The 19251-nt window shown below is 25.4% G+C and overlaps 4 protein-coding genes across 4 annotated transcripts; 3 read left to right on the top strand and 1 right to left on the bottom strand.

Moving 5' to 3' along the window:
* Positions 1-234: 234 nt before the first annotated feature.
* Positions 235-1337, bottom strand: OCT59_016071 (uncharacterized protein; the record flags this gene model as incomplete). The annotated part of the gene is made up of 7 exons (XM_066132228.1): positions 235-254; positions 328-480; positions 543-611; positions 669-679; positions 759-928; positions 1138-1243; positions 1309-1337. The coding sequence occupies 7 exons, from the start codon at positions 1335-1337 to the stop codon at positions 235-237; spliced, it is 558 nt and encodes a 185-aa protein (XP_066003236.1).
* A 4082-nt stretch (positions 1338-5419) lies between these two features.
* On the top strand, positions 5420-5722 carry OCT59_016070 (uncharacterized protein; the record flags this gene model as incomplete). The annotated part of the gene is made up of 1 exon (XM_066132227.1): positions 5420-5722. One exon carries the CDS (start codon positions 5420-5422, stop codon positions 5720-5722), a length of 303 nt encoding a protein of 100 aa, XP_066003235.1.
* A 1933-nt stretch (positions 5723-7655) lies between these two features.
* Positions 7656-9343, top strand: OCT59_016069 (uncharacterized protein). The gene has a single exon (XM_025314060.2). It carries the CDS (start codon positions 7663-7665, stop codon positions 9187-9189), a length of 1527 nt encoding a protein of 508 aa, XP_025185959.1. The 5' UTR covers positions 7656-7662; the 3' UTR covers positions 9190-9343.
* Positions 9344-11187: 1844 nt separating this feature from the next.
* On the top strand, positions 11188-11484 carry OCT59_016068 (uncharacterized protein; the record flags this gene model as incomplete). The annotated part of the gene is made up of 1 exon (XM_066132226.1): positions 11188-11484. The coding sequence occupies one exon, from the start codon at positions 11188-11190 to the stop codon at positions 11482-11484; it is 297 nt and encodes a 98-aa protein (XP_066003234.1).
* Between the last annotated feature and the right edge of the window lie 7767 nt (positions 11485-19251).

Raw genomic sequence — 19251 nt, 5'->3', positions numbered from 1 at the left:
TCGTAAATTCATAAGATTGGTTTTTGGATCGGCCATATTTCCTTTTAACCGAATTTTTATCTTCATTATTCTTTTGATTCGATTTCTGCAAATTTTAAAGTATATTAGTTTTTAGCATAAATATTAAATTTCAAATTAAAAGTTTACCTTTTCGATTTATTGCAAGTAATTGCTTTTTAACTTGGCTTTTATCTTGTTTTGTATAAGGAAAAGCTGAAAGATCTTGAATTTCAATTATTTTAAATGACGTTCATCTAATTTCGATTAAAAAGTATTTAATAATTAATTAAATTTTACTATATAAAATACTGTATATTAAATACTAACCATAAAATAGCTGAGTTCTATTAACTAAAAAGTGCGCTGCTTCTGCTGCGTTGGTATTATTTCCATACCGATTCCATATTTCAACATCCATTAATGATGCTGAAGAATTAATTGTTGCTAAAATATGAAGTATTTGATAATAGTCGATCCAATCTAATTAAAACAATAAAGTTAGAAATCGGATTTTTTTTTAAAAAAAAATTTTAGCAATATACCTTTCACGCCATCTTCATCAGATTTTTCAATATCTGAAAAAATTTGATTTAATTCCACTTTGCTTGCTGCTTTAGCAATGAAGTCATCTTTTTTTTAATTGGATCGCTAAAACGTTTATTATTCACATTTCACATTTCTAAAATCAAAAAAAAAAGAATTAAAAATTAAATAAAAATAAATAAATAAAATAATAATTATAATTATTGAGTTCTAACCTTTGAAAATGTACATGACATAACTTAAAGATATTCATAATGTGAACTTCCCATTCACATGTTGTATCTAAACTATGTGGTGACAATCCTAAACCCTTCATCTGCCCCATATCAAGATCACCTAAAATACAACTCCATTCATTACCGTAAATATGCTTAACTTGAATGGACTTTCAAGTTGATAACATCAAACAAAGTTATAAATAAACGAATGTTTAAATAAAAAATAAAAAAATAATTAAATAATAAAAATTAAAATCTAATCAAACATACTTACAATAGTTCTCCATTGAATAATTTGCGTAATAAATCAATATCAATTTTTGAGTATCAATCTCTATATATCTGTGCCATTATTCTTGAGGCTTATAGTTAGTACATCCAATAATCCAACGATATTTGTAAGATTCTTTTTCAAAATAATCGTAAAAGTGATACCATTTTGCTTAAATTTACATTGTGAATCTTGAGCAGCAAGAATTGTACTATAATTAAATAAGAATTAATTAATTATGCTAATTAATCAAAAATTGAATTAAACATTACTTACATATGTATAATTTTCTTTATTATTTTCATTATTGTCTTTATTAATTTGTTTGTAAAGATCAGATTCAAAGTCTACTTCACAATGTTAGGCATTTATAAGCAGAATTAGAAAAGGAACAATGTTTGATTCCTTGGCACTCTCTTGCATAATTTGTAACAGTAATGTTACCAAAAAAAAGGACATTTTTGAATAGGAGAACCACCACCGCTACCAATAGATACTGTATCTAAAAAGTATAAATCATTTAATTAATTAATTGAAATAAGCCGGTTTAAATATTAACTTACATCATTAAATGCATCAAAATGATTTTCCATCCTTGTATACTAAAAACTATTGCGACACCGTCAGAAGATATTGCAGGATATTACTATAGGTATAGTTGAATAAATAACTGTTGATACACCAAGATTTTTCGTAAAATATGTTATTCCTGTCTCCTTTATACATTCATTATCACTACTAGAATCACTGTTAGTTGGTAATACCTATATAATAAAATTTGATTAGTTTTAGCTATAATTTTAACAACCCTTTTTTAAAACTCACCTGAATATTTTGAGCGTCCTTATTTACATCGTATGTTCTTCATCTAAAATCTCAATGATCACCATTTTTTATCGAAAATATTGTAAGAAAAGTTGTTTTTACAAGTATTTTAAAGTTATGAAGAAAAGGCGAAAAGAAAATGCATTTGATATGACGCGATTACAATATAAAGTATCATTTTACGTGTGCAAATTTGATTTTAAAAGGGCATCATAATCACTTATAATCAAATTTGTCAATAACCCATATTTAAAAAATATAGTGAAACCCAATTTTAGAATAAAACTCGTTTATTATGCATAAATCACTGATTGTAATTTAATCTTTTTATCCGAACTTCTCTAATATAAAAAAATTGAAAAAAGTCGGATAAATTTTGAATTTATATATGAAATTAATGTTGTACAATAAAAATCAGGTTCTTATTTATATATATGATCAACAATATATATTTGGTAATGTTTATCGAAATTTATATATTTATACAGTTACAGTATTTTTCATTTTGGAATTTTTTTTTATATCAATAAAAAGATCATATGAATACATCAAAATTCAAAACCAATCGATCTAATCAAGTAGTATCAAGGTAAATTATTGGAATTTAACCTGAATCGAAAAATACTGAATAAAAATATCAAGGAATATTACTTTCGTTTCTTAAGCCGTTCAAGAAGTCCCAGAAGGCACACTACCAATCACCAAGATTTGCTTTCATTAATTTTACAATTTTAAGTACAAGGAACATTTTATTAACAGTTAAGGAATAAATAGATATTAGCATATCAAAGGATTTTATGAAAGGAAATAGAATTAATTGTAAACGCAAACTTGATATGCATACATCTTGTAATTCAATTAAATCAAACTCATAATGATTTCTAAAGCATAAAACGTTCAAGAATATCTTTGCGCCACCATCTTATGTCATTCTTAATCCTAAATCACATGATTTCAGATTGAGGTCAACGAGTCAAGAAAATTTGTCATGAGTGAGTGAGTGAAATATTTTATATCTAATATATGAATCCCTTAACATACAATATTTAACAAAATTCATTTATGTACTTTTATTTTTATTTTTATTTCACAGAAAGAGTACAACCAAAATTCATTTTATTATGTATTTAATTCATTATAACTTTATTATAACTTTATTATCCAGCTGATTCAGCTCATGTGATGAACATTGATAACATCTGCATTAAAGATAAATATTTATTTAAAAAACTAATTTTCGGTTCTCTGAAAATTTTATTGAATAGAATATAAGGAACTGTGATATAATTACTCTTTTCCACGTGATCTTTTCCACGTTTTACCACTGATTTGGTAAATTTTTTTTTTAAAAAAATATATACTGCTTAAAATTACATGGAGTAAAGTTTGTACAACTGATATTGGTTAATTTGTGACACCAGAATCCTTCTTCAAAGACTTTCTTTTGATCAGCAACATTTTCTATGGAGTTCTTTTACGACGTTAATTTGTAAATAATAGTTCTGTAGCACCTTTTGTTATTTTTTTTTTGTATTTTTTTTTTGCGGTAACTAACCTTTTGTGATTGGCTGGAAATATTTTAAGTTTATCAATCTTTTGATATAATAATTCAAGAAATATGAACCCGGTTTTTGTTATGGTAAAAATTAACAGTTGCATGAAAGCTTTGTACGATAACGCAAAGCCCAGATTTTATTTATATGTTGCACAAATATTAATCACTAAATTTTATTGCAAGGTACCTTGTACAAATAGCTGCGAAACAGGAACTGCCTTTACAAAATAATGAGGCGGACTCTGGAAATTTCTTAAAGGCAACACCAAGAACTTTAATAAGTGAAGAGTTAAAAAAAAAGGCTGAAAAATTAATAATACAATGTTACATAAAATGTTATAAATTCATCTCAAAATTTTTATATGTTTTTTATCAAACATTTTACGACATGGAACTCATAAATGCAAATGAGAATTCTTTTGACCCAACACCAAGATTAAAATCTTAGCCCAATATCAAATTAACTTTGTTTCATTTAATCGAAATGACGTTAATTTGTTTTTATTGTGGAAATGAATACGATAAGACCCATATATATTATCAAAAATATTGCAAAAGTTGCAATAATAAATACTTGGATGTGTGTATAGGTACACATTGATTGTGTCAAAAACGTAAAACAAATAATATGAATGAAATGTTTATAACATATAATATTAAAGAGTGGTGCGAAAATTATTCATTTATAATATCCTTTAAACAGATTTTCTCTTATTATGCGTTTGGATATTTTATACTACTACGTAAAGAGATTTTTGTAAATTATGTAAGTTATGCGGAAAATTACTAGATACTAAAAATTTCGGCTATATAGAATGTGCCCGGGTTGTTATCTAATTTCTTCAGAACAGACAAATTCAATATATGAAAAACCTATTTCAGTTCTTTATTTACCATGGTGGGATGTTTTTAATACTTGATCAGTCTGTAGTCGGAGATTGGATGTAGATATTGTTTAACAACTAATATTATTTTTGGCAACTCAATGTAAGAAATGTAAAAGAATATTGGTTGTTTCTATTGATTTTAAAAATATTATTAGTGGTAATTATGATATAGATGAAATTCTAGGATTTAGGGTTATAAGTAATTATGAGATTGTTAATTATTATATAATAAGGACAGAAATACTGACCCATTAAATGTTTATACATTTATTAAAAGTTATTACTATGGTTATTCTTATATTAATGTTCCATATTCTTAAAATTGTAAGCTTAGAAAAATTAGCCGAAGGAGGATTCGGTATCATTATGTATAAGGCAATTTTATTTGACGAATCTCATAAGGTTGTCGCTTTAAAGCGACTTAAGAAATCACAAAAAATTGTAAAGAGTTTTTAAATGTTGGTAAAACTAAAACATTCGAACATCAGATTTTCATAATTTTATTAATTCAATATTATAATATTTTTTTTTTAAAAAAAAAATTTAGTTAAAAGTAAATTATACTTGTCGGCTTAATAAAAATATTCTTCAATGTTTTGGCCTTACAAAAGAACCTAATACAGATGAATATATGTTAATAATGGAATATGCAACAAGAGGAAATTTACATGATTTATTTACAAAAAAATTTTGCTGATATTACATGGAAAGATAAAATGAATTTTCTTTATCAAATTTCAGATGGGTATTTATTTTAAATATATTTATATTATTTATTGATAATTTATAATACATTTAATCATGTAATTTACTTTAGACTTTTTAATATTCATAATAATGATATTATACATCGTGATCTCCATAGTGGATAATTGAAACTCGGACTTGTAAAATTGGAGATTTTGGATTGTCACAGCCCGCAAATAAATGAAATAATACTTAATTAAATAATATATTGCACCAGAAATATTTAAGCATCAGATATTTATAGTCATGTGGGAATTTACAACAAGTTGTAAACCCTTTGCTGATATTAAACATAATACAGAATATCATTGATTGGAAAACGCACTGAAATTACAAAAGATACTCCCGAATGTTTTGTTAATTTAATGAAAAGATGTTGAAATTGATCCTACGAAAAGGCCTTCTACATGATAAATGTGAGTATTGGTTGCGTCTCAATATATTAATAGACACAAAACAGCTTAAACAAGCAGAGAATAAAAGACTAGATTTGACTCAACAAAAATTACTTGGACCAGAATTTACTAAAGGATGTCATCCAAATACAATATATACAAGCAGATCATTAAGATTTAAGATCATTGATTCTAAATCTTCATCTATCAAATCAATGATATTTGATATACTAAAACAAGGTATACAATTTAACTTTAGGTTTATTCTAGACAATAAATAATAATATTTTTTTCCAGATAATAAATTGGAGCCATCAATTGAAAAATCCTATAACATTAAAGGTATAATATCATTTATATTAAATTTTATAAAAGTATATTAAATTATTTTTCTGTTGTTTCATTTCAGAATATACATCAAGAGAATAAATGATATACAAAGACAAGGTATAATATTTAGGTCATCTTCAGAAATATAAATCCTACAATTTCTCAGCATCCAGGTGCAATTTATACCAGTAGACCATTAAGTGCACTCATTTCAACTGTAAATGTCCCAAGGAAGCGTAATATTTGAAGAATCGAATATTGAAGCTCAAAGTAATGCTAAATAAATATATATTATATGCTTACAATATATTATTATTTACATTTTATTTATAAATTTATTTTTAATTTGAATTTTATTCCTGAAATAGGAAAATGTATTAATTTAATTACAATTAATTACTATTTAGCTTCTATCTATTAGTCAATTTTTACAATATTAGATTTATACATTTACTTATTTTTTTGCATTCACTATAAAGTATGTGATAGATTTCTTTTAAACATGCAATATGACTTGATTGTGATTAATATTGACTTTTAATTAGGATCATGCTGATTTTGATGGACTGATATTTTTTTGTTGATGGCTAAATAATTAATATTTTTTTTTTATCGGTTAAATATGACTACAAATTAATCCTTTAATAAGTTTTACAGTTTAGTTTACTTTTTAATTCTCTTACAATAATAATAGCGATCTTGCGTGACTAACGCAATAACCTAGTTATTCGGGGTGACCGATATTTTACCCCCCTAACCAATAATTATTATTTATTTGCATTAATATATCAGTTACAATCTACTTTGACATAAAATTATTTTAGTCTGGAATATCATGACTAAACAATGTAAGTAAGTGACGGACTAACGTGCGGATAATATAATAATATATTGCATATAATTGAACTATTTTAATTGATTTCTTTTATTAAATAATACTTTAACGTTAATTCACAACGTAATATTAACGAAGACTGCGTTAGTGTGTTGTAACCCACAAATGCCACATATCTTATATAATCAAGCAACTAATTATTGGTCAGACGACGATTGATAAGCTTTGTTTTAGATCCTTCAATATATCAAATAATAACGAATAGTCAATTAACAACTTACGTAATTATTTATTAAATCACGTGTACAATTTTAGTTCAAGTTAACGTGTGAAAATATTTAATACTACGACAGAATCATTGGAAAAAAAAATTTGATATAGAAAATAATTGGCTAAAAAAAAAATTAATATTTTATTTGGCAAAAGCATATCTATATCAGATATGTAATATTTTAATTAAATAATAATCCCGACTTTTTTTTTATCACAACTTTATAATAAATAAATTTTAATCGTAAATTATAAATTTTATATTAAAATTTAACGTATATTCATTCCCAGAACGTTACATTCAAAGATATACTTGATATACTTGTGTATAAATGAACCCCTGTTTAGTCAGTATATTTATTTACTTTTTTAAAAAAGTTTCTTTGTACAATAACTTAAAAGAGATAAGTAAATACTGTCAATCTTTATCAAATATAAGACATAATAAAATGTGCTAAACTTAATAAAAAAATTTGTGATATTATTGACATAATCAGAAATTTCGGTCAGGAAATTCTTCATTGATTTCTTTACTGCGTTAGAAAATCACAATAGTAAACATTGTGGTATACGTAATCGCAGATCAAATCTATTTTTAGATAAACCTCGGCGTAAAGCCAATATAAATATGTCAATCATTTCCCTTATTTTTACTAAAGTTTACGTTTTGTTTTTTCACGTGTAACTTGCCACGCATTTCCCTCTTTTATTAAAAAAAGATTAAAAAGAAGCAAAAAAAAAAAAAAATTTTTTTAATAAAAAAAAATTTTTTTTTTTTTAACGAAAATGCCTAAACAAAATAAACTCAATATTGATATTCTCAATAGTGATAATCTTGTTCTCATATTTGAAAGATTATACGATGATAAGAAATCTTTAGTTTCTTGTTTATTCGTTAATAGACTTTGGTGTCAAACTTCGTTGAGAATTTTATGGAAGGATCCTTGGAGCTTATTCTTAAATGAAGATAAACTTGAAAAATCGAAACCATTCTTTAGAACTATTCTATCTCAATTACCTGATGATTCTAAAAAAATATTGGCGGGAAGAAACATTAAAATAGAACCTCCAAAACCTTTATTCGATTATGTTAGTCATCTCAGATATATTAATCATACATATTCAGCTGATGGTAAAAAAGATAATGATATTTATAATTATGCTTTTAATAATTATAATGAATCTCAAAGAAGTGAATTGAAAAAAGAGGTTTATAAATTTTTTTTTAAAAAATGTTCCTCGCTCATTTTTATCGATTTAACTAATTGTAATTATAAATTAACCGACTTTCCTGATATTGATAAAAATCTTTCCAATCTCAATCATTTACGTTTAGATGATAAATTCATTCAACTTATTAGTAGTTTGACCGAATTATGTAAATCAATAGAAAAAGTTGATATTAATCTTACTTGTTCAAATCCTACTGGAATTAGTAAATTTTTTCAAGCTCAATTAAGATTGAAATCTATCATAATTAGAGATAATGTTAATGAGAGTAATAATACTAGTTTAGAAAAACAATATGGAATGATTGGTGATGCTATAGTTGAAAAACGTGATCTTACTTATTTGGATTTAACTATCGAAAATAACGTATCTTTTTATAATAATCTTCTTACAAATTTGACGAAATTACGAAAATTAGTATTATATGATAGTAGATATCGTAATGTTACTGTTCATAAGCAATTGAAATTTGATAATTTTTCTCAATTACAAGTTCTTCAAATTGGTATATCATTCTCCGTTGCTGTAAAAATTATTCAAGCAACTAAAAATACTATTCAAGTCATTTGGTTGGATAAAGGGAATCAAGAATCTGAAGAACAAATCGCTTTACTTATACGTTCAATCACTGAACATTGTCGTAAACTTAAATATCTTAAAACTTATTTAAAAGACGAAAATCTTGAAGATTTTAAACAACTTTTACTTAATTGTAAGTATTTGGAAGGTTTATATATTTTTAGAGGAAGTATTTATAATGATGAAGATGGTAAAAAATTATTGGATGTTTTGGCTGATGCTGCTCAAGAGAATTTATATAAATTTCAACTTCATTATTGTTATTTTAAGATAGATACTTTGGATAATTTTTTTAAGAAATGGAAAGGTAAAAAAGGTAGAAAACCTTTATATTTATATCCTATTTTAGCTAATTATTACGAAACTAGATATTTAAGCAGAGAGGAATTTAATAAGAATAAAAAGAGATTTAATGAAATGATTGAAAGGTATAAAAAGGATAAAACCATTAAAATTTTTGAAAATTCTAAAGATTTCATGTTCATTAATGATTTCGAATTTTGAAAAAATCACTAAGTGTCTTTATTATTATTATTATTTTTATTATTTTTTTTTTTTTAGAGATATTTAGTTATTAAATATTTTTTTTTTACTTTTCTGAACATGATGTAATTTATAACCTATGATTATTAAATAAAGCTTATTGATATATAAAAAAAAAAGAAGTTTATTTATTGATATTTTTATTGTATGAAAGTATGAGAGGTTTTGTGAGTTTTGGGAATTGGCATTCATAATAGGGGAATAATTGTCGCATAAGCTGATATTTAATGAGTGATTTTATTTCGCCTAATAAATATTTAATATTCAAATTTTTAATCATTGATAAGTATTCATTTTAGTTATATAGATTGTTTGTGCTAGGGAAAAGGTTGTAAGTAAAGAAAAAATGTGCTTTGTAAAAGGAATTCTATATGCTATAATCAATGTGATCTCAATATGTTAGAATCAATGTGATCCATTTATAAAAGAAATAAACGCAAATTCTTTTATAATTACTTGATTTAAAAGAAATTCTTCATTCAAAACGTGACATGTTCAAGTCTAGTTTGAAAAAGTTATATCGTGACTTTATAAAATGCAGAATGATTAATAGGAAGAATTAATTTCAATCAAGCAACATTCCATGAATTTTAGTTCTTCTTCAATCTAGATTCTATATCATGTTAACAGAAAGGTTAATAAAATGAAATCGTGACAACTATTAAAAAAAATATGTACATATATTCAAAGAATTTTTTCCTTTTCAACGAACCTTGCCAACATGTTATCAAAAAATTATGACGAAGTAAAACTGAAATAAAAAAAAATCAGCGGTCAACATTAATGTAAATTGATAATTATGATCAAAAAAATTTTCACACGATTTCAGAATATGCCAGATATAATTTATATACTTGTGTCCGAAATTATTCTAGTATTACGGAAATACGTAATTACGTAATTCTGTATTTCTTAAGTAATCATTAGTATTCCGTAATTAATTTCGTATTACGAAAATACTTAGCCAGAATTTAACCTTAATTTTGGCCGAATTATATTTAAAAACTTTAACAATAAATGGTCTTGATGAGGCGATTCTAATAGTAAGGTCATTCAAATCCAATCACTAGACGTGATCCGGCATCAATAATCATTAAATATTTATAGAAATTCAACTCCGTCAATATCGATGCTAGAAAGATGAAACTCTTATTATTAGATTCGTCTCAGTGAGACGAATCGAATGGTAGTAAAATCATTCAAATATAATCACAAGACCGTGCTCCGATATCAATAATCATTAAACATTTATAGCGACCCAACTCCGTCAATATCGATGGTAAAGAGATGAAACTCTTGCCATTAGATTCGTCGCAGTGAGATGAATCGAACGGTGGTAAAAGGTGAACAAGATGAACAGCAAATAAGTAATGAATTAAATAAAAATATTAAAGAAAATTTTAATTATAATGAAGAATTTGATTATGATGACGATGGAGCTTTGATGATTATTTTGAAGATAGTTAAACGATAATGAAGAATGGGATAATGTAACAGGAGGTAAATCATAAGCATAATTAAATATTTGAGATTTTGTTTTTATATCTATAGATAATACACAGTTAAATTATCATTTTTATTAAAAGATTTTACTAAACAGTACAATTGATTAAGACAAAAATTACAAGCTAGCGGTGTACTATCTGGATCAATGAAATATCAAAAAGGACTTTCTAAATGAAGTTTATTATCAGCTGGTGAGGTGTATCTGATGAAGCTAGAAAAAAGTTATTGAAACTAAATTACAAGAACAACTTAAAATTTTGAGTAAACATGCAAATAGGACTCATCTTGGTATGTATTTTATAGGAAAAAAAGATTTCGCTATTGAATTTATATTCTTTTTATTAATCCAAATATTTTCTTTCTTAAAAGATAAAATTCTAGATGGTAAATTATCTGTTTCTGTGACTAATGACATCAAGATGAGCATCAAAAAATTTCTCGGTGATAAAACTGATGTGGATTGAAGATTGGTTAGAAAGAACGAATAATACTTTGAGTATATTCAACAACGAAGAATATAAAAAAGCCATGAAAATTAAAGATCAATTGACAGATTATATGAACTCAAAGAAAGATCCTAACTTGGAAAATTTGCCAGAATGTTCCATTGAATTGAAGGGATTGATAGTAAATGAATTCGACTTATATTGGGACAAGAATTTGATTACAGGAGGTTATAGAGAATGGGGAAAATCAAAGACTAACGTGAAATACAAGAATGAAATTCTAAATAGCGAATTAATTGAATAATTGAAGATCCTTTCTATTATAATTTCACTTATAAATTTGATTGAAATTTATTAGTAATCGAAATCAATTCTCTAAACGTCAAACCAATGATAAAGACGCATTAGAACGATCATATAAAATTAAAAATTTAATAAAAGAGTTACCCACGTATGCTACTTTATATAATCGAAAGATAAACACAATAGATTCAAGTGCATGTCCAAGATGCGAATAGAAGCAGAAGATTAGGAACACATATGGATATGTGAAGCAAACGAATACACAATTAGAGAAATAATTTTTAATGCAATAGTATCCTTTGAAGAAAATTTGTCAGAATCAGGAGACGAAAACAAAGTAGCAATAATAAGAGACATAAATATTCATTTCACCAAAATTCTTTTTAAAAAATCCACGATTCTATTAAACAGAACAAGAAAGTGGAAATTAATTAGAGCTTTAGAGGAGTTTTTAACAATAGATTCAAAACAATATTTCTTATAATAAGGACGAAAGAAAATTGATCTTAATTTTTGCTATGAACTTCGAAACAAAATTTGGATCAAGCGGATGCGAAGAAGTAATAGAAATGGAGAAAAAGAGAGGAATTAATAAAAAAGACAAAAGGAAAAGGTACGAAAATTGGGATTTAAAAAAAAAGGAAAAACCAAAAAACATAAAAATTTAGAAAAAGTAATGATTAACAGTCTTATAGAAAATAGATCAGTTAGTTCAATATGGCATGGGTTTATAAAAAATAGTTAGAACGGTTAGTTATAGGGTTAAGTATAATTTTTATTATTGTTAGAAGTCAGTTCTTATGAGCTTAAAAATAAGCTATACATTAAAAAATGTTTATATTTAATAAAGCAGAAGGTAATTTTAAGGATCAACGTATATGTTAAAATCAATCCAATCAGATGTGAATAGAGTATCGCTTCACACTGGCGCATACAATCAGACACAAATAAGGGAAGGCAGATTAACCATATAAAACCAAACTTAAAATTAAGGTGTATATTAAAGGGTAAACATTTTATTAATTAAATTCTTTACACACATTCCTATATTGAATTTAGGTCTAATTACAGGTCTATATATACATAAATTTCCAAACTAAAAATGTTTAACATATGCTACATATGCTATATATCCTATATATCCTATATATTCTATATATACTATATGTTCCATATATACTACATGTTTTATATATCCCATATATGCTACATGTTCTATATATCGGACATATGCAACATATCGAACATGTCAAACATATTCGACATTGATCGGCATCACGGGTCCAGTTATATCACATGATTGCTGCGCAACATTTTACTGCGTAACATTATTTTACTTTTATATAATTATGTAATCATTTATGATTAAACTAATTATGCATTACTAATTAAAAAAAAAAGAATGATCAAGATGAAGAAAGAAAGTGAAGATGATGATGTGTTAAGGAAACAATCTAGAGGAAAACGAAATGAAGACAAAGAATCTAAAAAGTACGGATTTGTTTATTATATTAGAGTATAATGTCTTATTTGGTGATTAACGTTACATTTATACTTGTTTTAGTAGTGGAAGAAAGCTGCGAAAGAAGTGGTAAGAGAAAAAAGAAAGAATAAAATACCCAAAGCCGTCAAAAAGCGTAAAATTAAAACTACTACCGAGAAAAAGTCCAAATAGTTTATTACATTATTTATTGTTTATTATTAATTATGTTTTTAAAAAAGAACTAGAAATCAAAATTTTGAAATATTTGGCAAATGACGAATCTGGAACATTGTTCAAATGATATAAATGATTTCTCTTTCGAGATTTTTTTTTAAAATATTTTTGCATCACATGTTTTTTTTACACCTTATTAATACTACCTTTTCAACAACTTATGTAAAAATTAAATATTCTATTTAGTAAAACAACAAAGTATCAGGTGAACTGATCATTAAAAGATGATGTTGATTCGTCATATATAGAGCGTTGTGGCTTATGGAAAAAAAATATAACATTAGTCTGGGTTTAGCACTAAAACGTAATCATCTCTTTCTCTCTTGGATGGTAGTTTATATTCCCATCTAAAAGTGTTAATTATATTGATAACACCGTTTGGAGAAGTATTATCTTTAATTGGTGAGATTACAGTCTTAGGAACGTCCTCCCCTAATAATCCTACCCAAATCTACATCTTCTAAATAAATTGACAAGAGCTCTAAAAAAAAGAACTACCCTTCGTAATATCCATTTATTTTGAAAGACAGGATGAAAATATCTTCCAGAGAAGACTGTCATTTCTTGTGTGAGTACCATCTGTTAGGACAGATCGCTTGTTATGAAACTCAACCTCCATGGATACTCCAAGCCTAATCTTAACCTTCTATCTTTATCGAATTCTTGATTGCTTCTTACATCTGTTTCTCGTCATTGAAGTTCACCAAGAAAAGAGTGAAATGTTAATGAACATTCATTAAAATAGATGTCTCAAAGAAAAACCCACCCACTAAATTCTATCGCATCTGAAGAAATCTGAAGAAACAGCTGCCTAAGAAAAAGGAAAATTGAACTATTAGAAAACATTTCGTTAAGAAAAATGAATTAACCGAATTCTTACCAAGATCTCATAAGATATTGAAAGATAGATTATTGAATTCGATCTTGACCTTGAACAATAGTACATAGGTACCATATGGAGGGTACTCGTCTTTAATCTAATCAACAAATTGACATGGCTTAAATCAACTCTCACGACACCTTATGATATTCCTAAGCTTAGAAAAGGTAGTACTTCATTGATATCTAAAAAAAATCAAAATCTCATTCTACGCGTCCCGAAAAAATTGCTAAAAATTTAAATTTGAAAAAAATAGTCTCAATTTTCTTTCCATATATCCAGGCCCATCTAAACAAAAAAGATAAATTCGAAACGTTAACATATGTTTCGTTAGAATAATAAACTAAAACAGGAAAATAAACTTACCAAAAATGAAATCCCGCGCGTCCAAAGAAATCGGAGAACTGTCTAAAAAAGAAAAAAAATGAACTGTTAGTAACCGTTCGTTAAAATGAATTAAAGAAAAGAAAATTTTTTCTAAAACTTACGAAATGTTGCATAGGAGACTGAAGGAGTCGGTAATCTTCAACTCTTTTTTAAATAATATACAAGAGAAGAAGGAAAGGACGAGGGAAGAAAAACGAAGTTTATCTTTTTATAAAAAAAATAAAATAAAAATACAACAGTTAAAAAATTTTTTTTTAAAATGAAGGTAAAGAATGATTGGTTGATCTTATGTAACATTTAACTTTGAATTTTTTCGCGAATGTTTTTATTTTTTTTCAAAGACTTTTAATATTTAAGTAAAAAAAGTCAATAGAAATAAAATGAATTTTTTAAGTTTTAAATAGTTTTATTGAATAATACTATATAAAGCAATACAGAAAAATTTTATGAAATAAAATTTTTTTTTAAAAAAAAAAATTCTCTGTATAACTGATTAACATATACCTAACTACTTTGTGCTATTTATATAAAGTTTTTTACTTCAAATCTGATCAGCACTGTTGGCCGGAATTATCAATTTTTACCGGCACTATATTTTTTTAATGCTAGTCGATCGTCATAATTTCAGTCACCGGTGATCATCACCCCCGGTGAAAGTTAGTTAAGTTCATTATACAAAAAACGTCAAAATATATAAAATTAATATATATAAATACTTTAATACTTGCTATATAATATAGGTTTCCAAGGTTTCCAAAAAATAAAATGTATGAAGAAATAGGTGAACGGGCAAGTCAATATCAGATATTTGACGTGAGAAAAATATTTAAAAAATTTTTTGTGGAGAATTTTTTTTTCATTTTTTATTAGATTTTTTATAAAATAAAATTTTTGATAAAGAATTCTTTTTTATCTAACGAAATGATCAATCAAAAAAAATCTTTCTCATTAAAAAAAAAAAAAATTCTACAATCATGAAATTTCTATTCTCAGCAAAATTATTTATCTGATCATCACGGTTCTGCCGTGATTATCAATAATATTTATCTACGGCTTCCTGTGAAACAATTAGTTTATTAGTTTATACCACGAAAGACTAAACAATTTTTAACTACCGATAAACTATTTAGGCTATTTTGCTACTAAATATGAAATATAGTATAAAAAAGTGTATGTTTTTATGTAGCCGGGTATGAAAAATTTTCAATATATGTATCATTTCAAGTCATTATCACGATTATATATGTTGTGCGTCAAGTGTCGATTTGCGTCAGATGCAGCTGACGTGCGTCAGATGTAAATTGATACTTGACGCGCGTCACTTGAATCACACAATAAAGTTCTCCTATAGTAAAAAAATTTTTTTTACTAATAAAATTATTTTTTATTACGTAAGTAAATTTGTTTGTTACAATAAATTACACATATTGTGAAATTTTATGGCTATTTAATCTATGTTTAATTAAATATTGTAAATTTACTTGAAAAAACTTGTAATTTATTAATATTTTGAATGAAGTGTTTTCCATGAAACTGAGTCTAATCAATTTAATATTACAGGGTTATATATTTTTTAACAAGATTAATAAACTTATTTAATAAAGAAATTTAGTTTAAGTTTGAAAATTTTAATTTAATTATAACTTAATTTTGCATATTTTATATCACAAGTGACGCGCGTCAGGTATCAATCTACGTCTGACGCACGTCGGCTGCATCTGACGCAAATCGACACTTGACGCGCGTCACTTGAAACACACAATAAAGTTCTCCTATAGTAAAAAATTTTTTTTACTAATAAAATTATCTTTTATTCCGTAAGTAAATTTGTTTGTTACAATAAATTACACATATTGTGAAAATTTTATGGCCATTTAATCTATGTTTAATTAAATATTGTAAATTTACTTGAAAAACTTGTAATTTATTAATATTTTGAATGAAGTGTTTTCCATGAAACTGAGTCTAATCAATTTAATATTACAGGTTTACATATTTTTTAACAAGATTAATAAACTTATTTAATAAAGAAATTTAGTTTAAGTTTGAAAATTTTAATTTAATTATAACTTAATTTTGCATATTTTATATCACAAGTGACGCGCGTCAGGTATCAATCTACTTCTGACGCACGTCGGCTGCATCTGACGCAAATCAACACTTGACGCACAACATATACACCGATACGTCAAACCTAATTGCTATATAAATAAATATTAATGTCATTTTTTAAAAGAAAAAAAGTTGTATACGGTTTATGCTGAAAGAATAACTATTAGTCAGTGCTTTAGATTACAAAGAAAAATAATATAATTTGGTTAATAAACCAAATGTTGTCCCAATTATTTTTGAAATGATTTAAAATGAATAATTAAAATAATTTAATATAAGCATTATTTATTCAAATGATTTTAATAAAAAAAAAAATATGTCAGTTATTTTAAAGTATGCTTACGCTGGTGAATTAATTTGACTAATTGGATGAAGACATACATTCTTTGATTATTGTTTGCAGCTGATGAACTACTTGAATAATCATTTGGTCATGTTCAAGATTATTTAATTGAAGAACAAAATAGCAGGATTGATAAAATCTTGTTCTTGTTCTTCTTGCTGTATTTAATCTTCCTGTCTGATTACAAGAAATCAGTACAAGATTATTGTATTGATTCTATATACAAAAGATCCGCTACATTTATATTTCAAAAGATTTTCTTTCTATAAATAAGGTTGACCTTATCGTGAAATTCATTGTATTGCATAGACATTACATCAAGCACTTACTGTAATTATGAAAATAAATCATGAAAAGCTTTAAGAAGAAACTTTCATCCAACAAAATATGGATATAGTAATAATAATAAAAATAATATAAAACAAATATAAAACCATCAATACAAACTAATAAAATAAATATTTTTTAATTCGTGATCCACGAGTCAACTGCAAAAGACCTGCAGAAAATGGGAATGTCAAATAAAAGTGAAAAATCATGTGTAACTATTATGTATTAAAATATGTTGTTGTTGAATGGGTTCACGTAAACTCGTAAAGAGCATTATTTTAAGGGATATCAGAAAAAAATTACTAATGATCGATATAAATTTGCACCGAAATCATCAATGAATTCTTTGCAGTAGGCTCACAGATCGCAAATTAATCTTTTTATTTTGCAAGCAGCTGAAATTGGTTAATTTTGATAAAGTTTTTCTTCTGAGAAGAGGAATACGAACGTTTAGTTAATAACTCAAATTTGGGATCATTTTATTTCGCCATATAATGAATAATTATAAATATGATGAATTGATCTTGCTTTGTCTAAAATATAAATAAATTATTCATATTTACATAATGCTCAGTCATTCATGTAAATGCAAATAATGTTAATATTGGTAATATTAACAAAAACCTATTATATCTACTATATATATCTATTTGGTTATTATTATATATAAGTTCATTTTTTGATTCTATTGATACTTTTGTCTATTGATATTGATATTGACACTAATCCGATAGATAATTCTCAAATATTGACCAGTGAATTTAATTTAACCAAAAAAATAGTAATTATTAATCATAGGATTCGAGTAAATTTGTATTACGAGTAGTAAACGTTGCCCGCACTATGATTAATAAATAATATTATCGTTCAGCCCAATAGGATCATGCAGATTTTCATAGACTAATATTTTTATTAAACATAGCAATAACGCATGATTGATATAATAAAGTGAAGTAAAAAATATGGTGTAAATGAATATTTTGCAGGAAAAGCTAATAAAGTGGATTAAAAATAGCATAAAAATGAAATTTATAGTAAGCTAAATAAAGCTTATTTATGATGTTATTAATTAATGCATGATCAAAAATGTCAAACGATAACACCATTATTAGATGTGGGCTATATCGGTCACAAAGACCTTCATTGATTGGTGAAAATTACTACTACATGGCCCATTTTCATCCAATCATTCGGTCCTATGATATTGCTACTCCTAACTATTATTTATTTGTTGTTATTTACAGATTAAAGCATATCCATTTTCTAAAGGGCTAAATCTCCATTCAAATCTTTTTTTTTTTTAAATGCAAAAAATGCAAAAGTAAATGTGGTGGAATGATTTGAATGGAGGTAGTTGATATTTAATAATCATTGATAAAATAAACATAAATTATTTAATTTATTGTGAAAGATTAGGATTTATATTACGAATAAAAATCAATTAGGTTAATTGCGGAAATCAAAAGTGAAGAAAAAAAATAACATGTTTGCTTATTAACGCTTATATAATTTGATAGAATATCATGTGATTAATCGCAATCATTTTCATCTCAAAAAAAAAAAATGAATTTTAGTTAACCTGATCTAACTACCTTAAGTATTAACCAAAACCATTTATTTTATTACACATAAAATGATATAATAAATGAAATTTCACCAAGAATTTATAACAATTATCATTGAGCAAAGACACATTGAGCGGAATATTTGCAGTTGCAAATATACTTATTGTATTACAGTTTTATGTTTAAAATCTTTATAGATTTTTATAATATATAGTACATATAGATTTATTGGATTTTATATTTAAGAATATTCTATATAAATAAAGTATAAATGAAAGAAAAATAGAAGTAACTAACTTCAATATATGATTAAACTATTTGACTTCAACTTTCATATAAAAAGAAACTTCATTCAGTATTATGTTCATCATCTTGGAAATTTCAAAAAAAATAAATTAGATATAAAATATCAATAAAATTACAACTTACCTAAT

This window comes from Rhizophagus irregularis, chromosome 24, assembly GCF_026210795.1.
Source record: "Rhizophagus irregularis chromosome 24, complete sequence".
Classification (NCBI taxonomy): domain Eukaryota; kingdom Fungi; phylum Glomeromycota; class Glomeromycetes; order Glomerales; family Glomeraceae; genus Rhizophagus; species Rhizophagus irregularis.
Note: the sequence above shows the minus strand (reverse complement) of the source record. Positions and strands in the feature narration are given on the sequence as shown.

Excerpts from the sequence above, each read along its gene's own strand:
- OCT59_016069 (XM_025314060.2), top strand. The coding sequence starts at position 7,663 with ATGCCTAAACAAAATAAACTCAATATTGATATTCTCAATAGTGATAAT.